General features: G+C 38.3%; 1 protein-coding gene across 4 annotated transcripts in view; it reads left to right on the top strand.

The window, feature by feature from the left end:
• Positions 1 to 11,893, top strand: part of svilb (supervillin b) — a 42,308-nt gene that overhangs the window by 3,560 nt on the left and 26,855 nt on the right. For 2 of the 4 annotated variants that reach the window (XM_053486680.1, XM_053486683.1), the window contains exons 5-12: positions 3,465 to 3,635; positions 3,791 to 3,816; positions 3,917 to 3,981; positions 4,194 to 4,330; positions 5,151 to 5,246; positions 7,237 to 7,492; positions 8,973 to 9,044; positions 10,107 to 10,767. In XM_053486680.1, the coding sequence (XP_053342655.1) occupies positions 3,465 to 3,635; positions 3,791 to 3,816; positions 3,917 to 3,981; positions 4,194 to 4,330; positions 5,151 to 5,246; positions 7,237 to 7,492; positions 8,973 to 9,044; positions 10,107 to 10,767 (1,484 nt within the window). The remainder of the gene's footprint in view (positions 1 to 3,464; positions 3,636 to 3,790; positions 3,817 to 3,916; positions 3,982 to 4,193; positions 4,331 to 5,150; positions 5,247 to 7,236; positions 7,493 to 8,972; positions 9,045 to 10,106; positions 10,768 to 11,893) is intronic. The other 2 variants (XM_053486684.1, XM_053486682.1) reach the window with 2 other exon arrangements.

Below are 11,893 nucleotides of genomic sequence, written 5' to 3'. Positions count from 1 at the left end.
AGCTATGAGTTATGTTCCTTTTCTCTGTTCTTTTTTTTATTCATTTAGTTATTTATTTTTTTCACCATATCCAGGTGAATTTTTTTTTTTTTTGTGATTTGACACTCTAAATGTTTGGTAATGTGCCTTTATACGGCATTTGAATGTTATTTCACATTAATGTGCATATTCTAGATAGTTTTTTTATAATGTTTATGGGCCTTTAGGGGCCTGCTACTTCTCAACAGTAAATAATGCATTATAAATAGAGACCATCACAGCAAAATTAAATTAAATGTATTACCAGTGAATAAGCAGTTGATAAAAATTTGCATAAACAATATTGTTGTTAATACAGTAAGTTCATGTCACAGTACACACCAAAAACAAGTAGAATTTATTGAGGTAATTTTTAAGTGTTTTAAAAATTTTTACTTTATTACGTAGTATGAAGGTTTCTCTAGGTAGTTTTCAACTTTGACTTCAAAAGCTAACATTTATTTATCCCTTTATGAAGAATACGAGGGAGAGAAAGACGGGCAAGGGAAGACAGCATAGGACTGGCATCTGATTCAGGATCAGACACATCCTCTTTTCGTCATCTACCTGTCAATTCTCCCTCACATTTATCCTCTCACTCTGAACCTACAGTCCACCTACAACCATGGATGCCAGAACCCCAAGGCCAGCAACAGAATTTGAATACAGAACCTTCCCATTACTATCGGGCACACAGTGCTGAACCACCAAGATACCAGCGTGCACAAAGTACAGAATCAACACGCCATCAGTGTTTACTCTCGGATGAACGTCAGTATGCCCAAAATGTAGAACATCTTAACTATGATCAGCGGCTTCAGGGGCATCCAAACACTTGTCAGCCAGACTATACACAACCTTCACTCTATTACAGAGAAATTCAACAGCCAAATCAAATATGCACAGTTCCCTCACAGAATCATTCTGGAGACAAGGCCTTTCAACAGTTATTTTCTGAAACAAGAAATGCCCCACAACCTGAACTAAAATATATACACACACATCAACCAATGCTTGTGGGCAATGCTTCTTACCACCAACCTATGCTATATAAGGTTGGACACGTGTCTCCACCATTTGGACAGACTCAGCAAATAGTTTCTGGATACAGTCATGGTCAGCCTCTACCGTATGTCCCCATTGAAGATTTGCATCCTGCCTATGGCCACACTCCACATCACAGTCCTTCCTACTTGCTCAACCAGCCACCTGCTCCGTTAAATGGAAGTGCTGCATGTTCTTCACCAAGGCCTTCTAAAGCACATGGGCCCCTCGATCCTCAGAGCCATGCAGACATACCTAGGTTGACACCAATTGGTAGGGAAGGTGTAGAAACCAGACAAAGGGATAGTACTGATCATATTCCACTTTTCCAGAGGGAGGGTAGATCAGCTTCTAGGACTGATCCACAAGCAGAATTCTTGCTGAAAAGCAGAAAAGCAGTGTTGCCTTCTGAAATCCGCCGCCGGGAAAGAAGTGTAGATGACACTATGCACAGGCGCACTGAGGAAGTTATGGAAGATAGGAGAAGCAGAAGAATCAGTCAGTCAGAAGAGATTGAGCGAGGAGGTGGTTTAAGTGTTGGCCAGTTAGATAAAGGGACAGATAAAGGCAAAAACAGGGTTGACGGCTTCGAAATGAGAGAAGGGCATGATGCAAGAAGAGTGAGCCCATTAGGTGAGGAAGGTATTAAAGGAGAAAATAGGACCTGCCACATACAGAACCGAGCAGGCCAAGGAAATGGGAAAATTTGTATGTCTCAAGAAAGAGCAGGACTAGGCAGCAAAAAGAGAATGCAGGAGGAAACTGTAGGGTGTAAAAAGATGGGTGAGAAAGAGAGGTGGGATGGTGGTCAAATAAGCAGGTTAGGTGAAATTAAGTATAATGATGAAAGACAGTTTGATGGTATTATAGGGAAGTCAGAAGAACAGTTACGGACGTTTAAACACACTGAAGATCCATCAAGGCCGGTCGAAAACCGAGTCAGTAAATCGGTTATACCAGAAGGCCTTGACAAAAGACTTGCTCAATTTGAGATAAAAGATGGACAAAGTGGAGGAAGAACAGCATCGTCTGCAAACGTGGAGCTGAATGAAAACAGGAACTTAAAGGTTGATGTGGAAAATAGCGAAAGTCAAAAGATGATCCAGAAGGAGCTGTTAGAATCACAATGTAGACAAAGAAGGATCAACCAGCAAGAGGAAGATAAGGCCCATCTTGGACACAGAAGGTTAAGCCAATCTGAAGATGATAGGAAAGGACGCAGGGTGCATAGAATCAGCCAGTCAGGTATATGGGATGATCAAGATCAAATTTGCCAAACAGCAGGTCAAATAAAGGACGATAGACATAAGAAAATACATCAGGAACCGCCAGGTGCTATGGACACCACCCCCACACAACTGGAGGTCAACCACCAATCTTTGCACCATAGACTGGATGAAGTAGGCGGTTACTTACAGAGTGGTTCCTCCCTCCCTCAGGCCCGCCATAGAAGAAGCAGAGATGAATTCAGGCCAAAAACTCGAACTCGATCTATGTCTGATATTGGAGTGACTCGGTCTGCAGCGGTTCGTTGTCTTGAACGCGCGGCAAGCCGAGAATCGATTACAGCAACAGGGGTGGGGCAAAATACCATGGACACTGGAACCACTAATGGTGAAATGGGAGCTTTGGACACAAGAGTTTCTGTGGCAAAGCTCAGGCATTCCTATCTTGAGAATGCCTCAGGACGCAGGCCAGAACCGTACGTGGATAGCATTTGAGTCCCAAATACTAATTCTTTTAACATTTAGAACAATGTTTTGTTTTTCCTGGTTTTATAATTTAAAAAAATGTCTATGCAAGCAAACTAAATGCACAATTCTGAATAAATCATCTTGACAGTTTGAACTGGTGTGCCTTTTAACATGCTCTTAGAGTTCGTGGATTGACTTCAGTTTTGTCTCGGTTGATACCAGACCCACTAACTTTGCTGTGATGCAGTGAGCAACATATCTTGCTAACATACAGTACTATCTGTGTGGAAAAAATCTTACTAACTTAATAAAACAATAACTAACCCTAATAAATTGCTAGATTTCATACATGAATGTATCTTGTTTGCCAGAAGAGGAGAATGATTGTTGAAGTAGTTGGTTTGGTAAATAATTATTGAGCACTTTGGGTCAAGTATTCCATAAAATGCCTATTAGTGATTATTGCATGAGGATTTGGTTAAGACTAAATAAAAATTTGTTGCTGTATCATAGAAAATTTAAATGAAGAAACGTTATACTAAAGTAGGCAAAATTAATTGTATGACTTTTATTTAATGGAGAAACATGTATACTAATAAAAGTCTACAATGTAAAGCTAATAGTGTTGTATTTGCATTTAATTAATTATTCTTTGATTATTTTTTTTTTCAATCCATTTTTGCTCTTCCAACCTGCAATATTATGAAGTGAGTCTAAGATAGACACAGCTGCCATGGAGACTGATCCAGTTGAGGTTGCTGACCAAGAAAAGGGGCAACGCAGACCTAGACGATATATAACCCCTGGTGATGATCGCAAGGCCTCTGAAAGATTCAGAACTCAGCCAGTTACATCAGCCGAAAGGCTACAGTCTGATAGGTATGGTAAATCAATTAAACCTTATTTTAAAATCGAGTTTGCATTTATGTCCGAGCAAATCCTGCCATTAAGTGTATAACGGACACCATACTTAAATTTCATTGCAATCAATGCTATTTTGTATTTTATTGTACTTTTTGCTTGCTGTTCTTTAGGTCCCTGGACCTACATAAGGCAGAAGGTGAACTTATCTCTATTTATCAATTATGTTTTCCAATACAACAGACAAAAAATCAGTAAATGTACCTGAAAAGCTCACAAACGGCTTTTTGTTTCTTTAGTGGATGAAGAGAAGTTGGATGAGCGAGCAAAGATGAGTGTAGCAGCCAAGAGGTCCCTCTTTAGGGTATAGTAGTTCTGTAGTCTACAGTATATCCATATATATCCATATATCCATATATCCATCCATCCATCCGAATTGTATAGCCTGGTCTAGGTTGAAATTCAAAGTCTCTGATAACGAGTACTTAAGTAGTCATTGTCAAATATCAGGGCAGTATTTCAAAAGGATATCCATGTTTGTTTTCTGCACTTTCTTTAATATTTTCTTGCCAATAGGAACTTGAGAAAACGTCAGAAAGTGGTGTCCCTAAACCTCGGTCCCATAATGCAGCAGTGGAGCGCAGACTTAGGCGAAACCAGGAGCGCTCCAGAACCCAGCCTGTGACCACAGAGGAAGTGGTCATCGCTGCAACGTAGGTCACTTTTCCCAACATTACAATCCTAAAAGAGTTTTGATGCAACTAGCTGCCTTCAGAGGTCACATGTTTCGTTGAATGGCAGTCACCTGTGTGTAATTAAATGCCATGTGCACTAGATACAAGTACAACCATTCCTGGAAGGACAGAGCTTATTATAGCACACCAAAGCAAAGAGTATCAAAAAGACCAAGGACCATTCAAAGAAAGTCAGGAAAGTTATGGAACTATATAGATCAGTAAATTAATTTGTTATAAAATTATCCCAAACTTTCAACCGAATAACGAAGTAAAATATATTCTAAATAACCCCCAACCCAAAAAACAGAGCACAACCTGATTCTGGCTTGATGAGAAGTAACCAAATCAGTGCTGAAATAAGGAGGGCATTAGCAGAAAAGCAAGGGTGAAGGGCAATTCAACTTTATGCTTCCACCACCATGCTTTACTGTGGAAATGTTGTAGTGATAGCGGGGTTTGGTGTCTGCCATATTAAGTACTTTTGTGAGCATTAAAGTTCAATTTTAGGCTCATAAGGTTAAAGATTAAGTCTTTAACATGACATTTGGCAAACTTATGTGACTCTTCTGTAATACCTGGCAAAGTGGCGTATCCAGGTTATTGTTGTCCTCAGAGTTACGATTGGTTACAAAGTATGGCAAAAATGTTACCTGCATCCTTATGTAATCCAATTAACATGCAGGTTAATATTTGCTGTGTTTCTTTTATATCCTTTATTTTTCATTTGTCACTGATTTTATAGATTAACGACCACCTTTCACGGTTTCTCTCTGGCATTATTTGTCCTTTTCTAAAGTTCTTCTGGTCCCCCAACCCAAATCACCACTGTTCAAACCACAGCCCCCAGGTTTCCCAGTTCCACAGTAGTCAGCACCACAGTGACTAACTTCAGGTACCTTCACATGAGTACGAGCTTTTAGGACTTCCAGTAAGCTTGTGCAGTTTGTTTTTGTGTGTTTCTGCATGTCTGGGGCATGGCTACTAATTTTATGATTGGACTGATCTCCGGTTTTTTTTTTTTGTGCCTACAGCTCTGCATCCTGTAATGCGTTTATATAGTGTTATTTATATATATATTTATATATATATATATATATATATATATATATATATATATTTTTTTTTTTTTTTTTTTTTTTTGTTCCAACAGTAACCTAAATGCTGTAGACAGTACCCTCTACTGGTGAAACCATGCAATCTGAGTTTCTCTGCCATTTTATTCTTACAAAATATGAAGGAAATCTCATAGGAAATATGAAAAGTATACTTCACTGTGAACATATTTGTTATGCTAACATAACAAATAATGTAAGGTTTGTGTACTATATGTCTGAATAAGAGACAAGAGATGTGAGATGTTCTGTGGACAGAAAATTTGCAGATGTTTTGTGGGTTTTCCATCTGTAAAACCATCTCTCTGATGAACCAGTTGCTATCCAAAGCAGAGAGACAGGTATCCGTATTTTCTAGAGAAGGTAAAATGTTTAAAGGCAATCATTTGTAAAAAGAGTTTGCATTTGAAAAAAAAGTGTCTAAATGTCAGAATTATCAATGTAAGGTGACTATTCTTCGGGAGGTCCATTCTTTATATTGATGCATTTAATTAAATGCATCTAATTAAATTGTTAAGTACATTATTAATACACCACAGTTAAAATTAATAAATATTCAGTCACATCACAACATTAACACATGCATTAGGAGATGTTTGTTTAAATTTAATCAAAATGCAATCATACAGAAAACGCACTTAATTCCATACACTCTTAATGGAAAACGTTGCTCCCCTTGGATTATTTCTATCTATGAAAGGAACTTCACATAAAAGATTGATATACAGTATGCGTTACATGTATTGGTTGATAATCTTTACTTTACTAGGTATACATTTAGAAAATTTTAGTTGATAATTAGTAAAATCTAACTTGAAGCATGAATCGGTGAGAAATATGTGCAGATGATGGCAGATAATCAGGCTGGTGATTAATATACTGGTTATGCTGAGTGGTTGGAATAGATGAGGGGGGGAAATAAGGTTGCAGCTGAGGTTTTTATGGTGCCAAAATATCCTAATATTTTTGGTCCCAAATATCCTCAGAATAAAATGTGGACAGATTATGTTAATGTTATGTATGCAAACATAACTTTTACCTTATTAAACATTTTGCTGTTGATAAACATAATAATTTGATGAATGCTTCTGTTCCTCAGCTTTGGGGTTAATATTAAACACAAAGAATATATCTAATGTAATATATATAAAAATAAAGAAAAAATATGGACTATTATGTATAAAGGACATTTTTTTTAAATGTGTGTTACAAAATAAACTTAGACTTGTTTTGTGTATTTGTGTACTACTATAGGCAAAAACTGTAATTTCATGTTAACAGTTTTTTTTTTAACAAAATTTGGTCTATAGTGGATTAATTGAATAGTTATTATTTTTTTGTATTACTTATGGTGTATTAATTTTAATTGAAAATGTGTCTTTACCTTGAAGAATTTGACAGTGTTTTAGGCAGTGATTAATATTTACTGGTCTGTACCATCTCCTGGTTCTCTCACGTCTCTCACAACTTAATTATGTTCCTTGTAACTAATCAATATACAAACTGTTATTACCAGTGTCATATTTCTTATATTTCTGCTTGAGAGTCACAGGTGAGTAGGTATGTAAAAAGTGCTTTTAGTGTTTTTTCTTTTTTTGTTGGATTTTTTTGTTATGCATCGTGTGATCCTATGTATAATTTTTGTTAGAGAATAAATTTCATCAATGTTCTTTTAAAGCATGTATGCATTTTAGTGGTGCACTGCAAGCCTGCAAATGTTCTACTCTGTTTGCATTTCTTGCACTGATGTGATTGTTTGTCTCCTCCCAGCATGCAGCTGGCCTCAGCCCCCGACTCTGCTCCACAGGAGAAGGTGGCGCAACATGGAGAAGTGGGCCCTGGAGAAGGGACGGGCTCTGAGGAGCCTGATCTGTCGACGTTGAGTCTGGCAGAAAAAATGGCTCTGTTTAACCGCCTGTCCCATCCTCCTGCTCAAAAAGCAGAGGGCGGATGTGCAGAGTCGCGTCCACGCCGGCAAAATGCACGTTTCCAAACACAGCCCATCACCCAAGAGGAAGTAAATCAGGTAGATTTAGCTATTTTTTGGTTCGTTAGAAGTTCCAGCAATTACTTTTTATATTTTGTTTGAGCAACAATATATTTTAATACCTGCTTCTAAATATTATGTTTTTAAATAAACAAATGATTGAGCAATTATTTCATTTTTATATAAATTATGTGGGATGTAGGATGTTTCCTTCTAAATGAAGAAACTTTTAAAATTTTAAAAATGAGATCTTATTGCATACATTCATGCATAAAAGTTAGTGCCTCTTCTTTTAATTAAATTTTTTTGTGTAATAACATAATAAAACCATCTGATCTGTAGTGTTTCTTTCAACACTAGGCAAAAGTAAAAAAAACAAAACAATTTTTCACCATGCCATTTTTATAATAAAAATGTTTTCAATGCTAAGTACAGTACCCTCAATGATTTAAACCACCTTTAGCAACGAAAACTTTGAAGTGATGTAATTGTTTTCCTGTATGATTTTATCTGTCGTTTAAATTGTTTTGGTCAATTCTTCTTTACAACATTGCCTCAGTTCATTGAGGTTTATGTGCATCTGCCAGTGCACAACTCTCTTAAGGTCTTGCCACAGCATTTCAATTTGGTTGAGGTCAGGACTTGGACTAGGCTGTTCCAAAACCTTCATTATTTTCTTTTTCGGTTATTCCTCTGTAGATTTACTGGTGTGTTTTAGATTATTGTCCTGTTTCATAACCGCATTTTGACAAAGCTTAAGCTGTGTGACAGATGTCCTCACATTTGTCTCTAGAACACTCTGCTACACAGTGGAGTTCATGGTCAACTCAATGATTTCAAGGTGTCCAGGTCCTGTGGCTGCAAAATCAAGTCCAAGTGATAACCGCTCCACTGCTGTGCTTAACAGCTTGTGCCAAACATGGTGCTTGGCATTGAGGCCAAACAACTACACTTTATTCTCATCTATTCATAGTACATTGTTTCAAAAGCTTTGTTTCTGGTTCTGATGCAGTTTTTGTGACCCTTAGTTATGGTTTTATTTTCCGTTTAGACTTTTAGGCTTTTTTGGCATCCCTCCAAAGTAGGAAGAAAACTGTACTTGTTCAGTCTTCTTCTAATTGTGCTGTCATGGATTTTAACATTTAACATGCTTAGTGACGGTCTAGAACATTGAACTCCAACTTGTTTGGAAATCATTTTATAACAGCACCTGCTGATGTTCAGTTAATCAAGGCTTCTGATGAGCAGCACCTGGCTGCAACTTACCCTCTATAATCCTTTGGATGCAGTAAAGGGGAACTTGGTATTGCTCACATTTTATTTTATTTTTTCCTCCTTTTGCCTTTATTTTTATTAAATAAATAATGGCATGGTGAGAAGTTTTATGTTGTTTGTCGAAGTTTGTATTTGCCGTTGTGTCCTGCTGATTTTAATAATGTTAAAAAACAAACAAACATAGAAATATTACACCTGACTGTCCGTCAAAATTTGTCGCATCAGATCATTGTCCCTTTTACAGGATCTAATGCAAGATCACACAGATCCTATTTCCATGGCTGATGGGTTTGTAGTACCCCCCCATGGCAATCAAGTAAGACAAGATGAACCATGTTTGGTGAATTTGTCAAACAGCTTTAGATTGGCTGTGTTGCATTCCCATGTTGGATACCTGCTTTCTTTTAGTTGCCCAGTGATTGCTTTTTTGTTGGCTTGATTAGGACGTTTTCGATATTGTGGTTCAGCTGTTCCACCAGTGGCTGTATGAAATTCTGTTAAAGATCTGATATGAACAAAGTGTGAATGATGCATTAAGGACCTGTCTTTCTAATCCCCTACATTTAGTTTAAGTGACACTACTGCTGCAGTTTCTACTATTACCTCTACTCCTACTAATGGTTCTGCAACCACTGTCTTTACTACTACTACTACTACTACTGTACTACTGATGCTACTGCTACTACAACTATTTCTCCTTCTTCTGTTGCTGCTACCAATGCAACCACCACTCATGCTAGGCCTCCATACTATAACTACTACAGTACTTTTTCATTGCTCTACCACTACTAATGCCATTATTACAATTGTCATTATTACTGGTACCACAACAACTACTACTGCTTTTTCTACTGTTAGTACATTGCTGCTGCTAGTACCATTAATTTTGCTTCTCATATTACTATTGCTGCAATTATTATTAATAATGATAATAATAATAATAATAATAATAATAATAGATTTGTCTTCATATTACGCATGCATTCATTAGCCACTGCTCTGTTGAACATTTTCTATCATTAATAACTATACTGTACTTGTATACATTAACTAGCTGAATTGAAAATAAACTGTTTGCTATGGAGACTGTTTTGTATGCCACGCTTGAATATTCTGTGCATCTCACTTGTTAGATGTTTATAGAAATGTGGGATAAATTATTCATGTAAATGTCAAATGTATAATGCATTCTTGGCTAAACTGTGTGTGTGTGTGCACTTGTGCTATGTGCAAATCTTAAGGAACATTTTGTAGGAAAGCTACAGGCCATAAGCCTGCATTCATCTTGCATTTTTTTGTGTAACCTTTTCCCTTTTTTCCCCTCTTGCTCTTATTTCTGTTTTTTTTTTCCCCTCCTATTTTCCCTGTCAATTTGTAGCTGCAAAAGGGAGGTCTGAAGTTGGAGCCTCTCTCTGCATCGCTGGTTCGTTCAGTTGCTGCGGTCACTGCCCAGGCTTCTGTTGCCATGGTGACAAGCCTATCCATGGCAATCTCTGCAGATGTTCACACAGAGACATGCCCAGCCCTCTCTCACACTCCCACTCCAGCAGCACCGCCCAATCTTCTTTTGCCCAATCAGTCGCCACACGATAAGCTTCTAGCTTATGAAAGAGGTGTTCGATATTTCAGCCTGACGGATAGTGGAGAAACATGCCCCCCCGAGACATGCTCATCGCCTCCTTCAGACGGGACGTTCCAACCAGCACAAGGCAAAGGCTTGGCTGCTGGAGTGTTAGCCAGTGAGCAGAAACGGGAGGAGGACCATGGGCGTGGATTTGGTTGGGCAGAAAGCGGAGAACCCAAGCCCCCTCATGTGTTTAATCAGCGCACACATACACACACCATTACACACACACCCTCGCAGACTCATGGAGAAAGGGAGGCAGGGCTGACCAACCAGAAGGAGAAAGAGCAAGAGAGGGAGCATGACAGAGTGAGGCAGCAAGATTGGGAAAGAGGGAGAGACAAGATCCTCTTGTCACAAGGTTACCTTCTGCCAGATGCTATTCCGACGGAGCACAACGGAGTTGTTGCTGCAGGTAAGAAACAAGGGAACGGAAAGAGAAAGAAAGAGTGTGTGAATAAATGAATAAAGCTACAGTGGAGTGTAATTAACTTGGCTGTTTCCTTATTATATCTGATGCACAGTCTGTCCATGTGCTCATCCTATTTCTGATTGGGTTAAGTGGGCTTTGCCATGCCGGGCTGAATGTGATTAGCATAATTGCACATCCATGCAGCCCACACGGCTTTCTTTGTCTGCCCAAGAATAAAAAAATGAATAATGCTGTTGTGAGCGAGGTGGGAGGCTTTTAACTGGAGTGGTGCTATCTTCAGAAGGCAGAGTTCTCTCGGCACTATGTGTAAAAATACAGGAATAAAATGCCGGCTTGCTTTTAAGAAAACAATGAATGAATGAGAGAGAGAAAAAAGAAGCAACCTTAGTGATAGAGATGTAAGCCTCATTTGATTACTGTTCATGTCCAAATTTGGAGTTTTGGCATCGTGGTTTGTGTTCACCATGCATTTCCACAGTGCATGTGTCGGATATCTGCTCAGGAGGCAGTCAATCTGATTATCCTTCGCCTACTGTAGTGTGCTTGTGCAGTTACAATCAGTTGTAGTGTGTGTATGTTGTAAAGACCCCATTTGATTTGCCACATGTACTGTAGTTCATTTGCTTTGTGTTGAAGGCCAATTCTTTTTTTTATTCAGTCAAATGAGTGAATCATTCTGGGGGCAGTAGTGTCTGAAAGCTGTGGTCGAATGTGATGAATGATATTACAGAGCAGAAATGATCAAAATATTGCACATTTAAAGCATTCTACACTAAATCTCAGCTCTGAAAGTGGCAAGTAAATGAAAAAGCTTTAATGAAAATTCAGGGCTGCCTACATAGTAAAGAACCCAGTGGTGAGATGGCCCAGAGTATTTGCTTCTCTGAGGATATAATTACATGCTGTCAATGTCACGGTTTCCCTAGTGAAACGCAAGTGTTAAAAGGCTAATAAAATGTGTTGCGACTGTCACATTTACTGAGTATTAGGTAGATGTGCTAAACTCCTTACTTTTAACAAGAGATTGTCTTTTTGCTGATTTGCCCTCACTGATTAATGCTGTAATAGTCATTACAAAATTGCACTAGTCGCTAGACATTACAGTAGC

Source organism: Clarias gariepinus, chromosome 25 (assembly GCF_024256425.1).
Source record: "Clarias gariepinus isolate MV-2021 ecotype Netherlands chromosome 25, CGAR_prim_01v2, whole genome shotgun sequence".
In the NCBI taxonomy this organism is placed as follows: Eukaryota; Metazoa; Chordata; class Actinopteri; order Siluriformes; family Clariidae; genus Clarias; species Clarias gariepinus.
The sequence above is the reverse complement of the archived record's forward strand: the minus strand, read 5'-3'. Positions and strand labels throughout refer to the sequence as shown.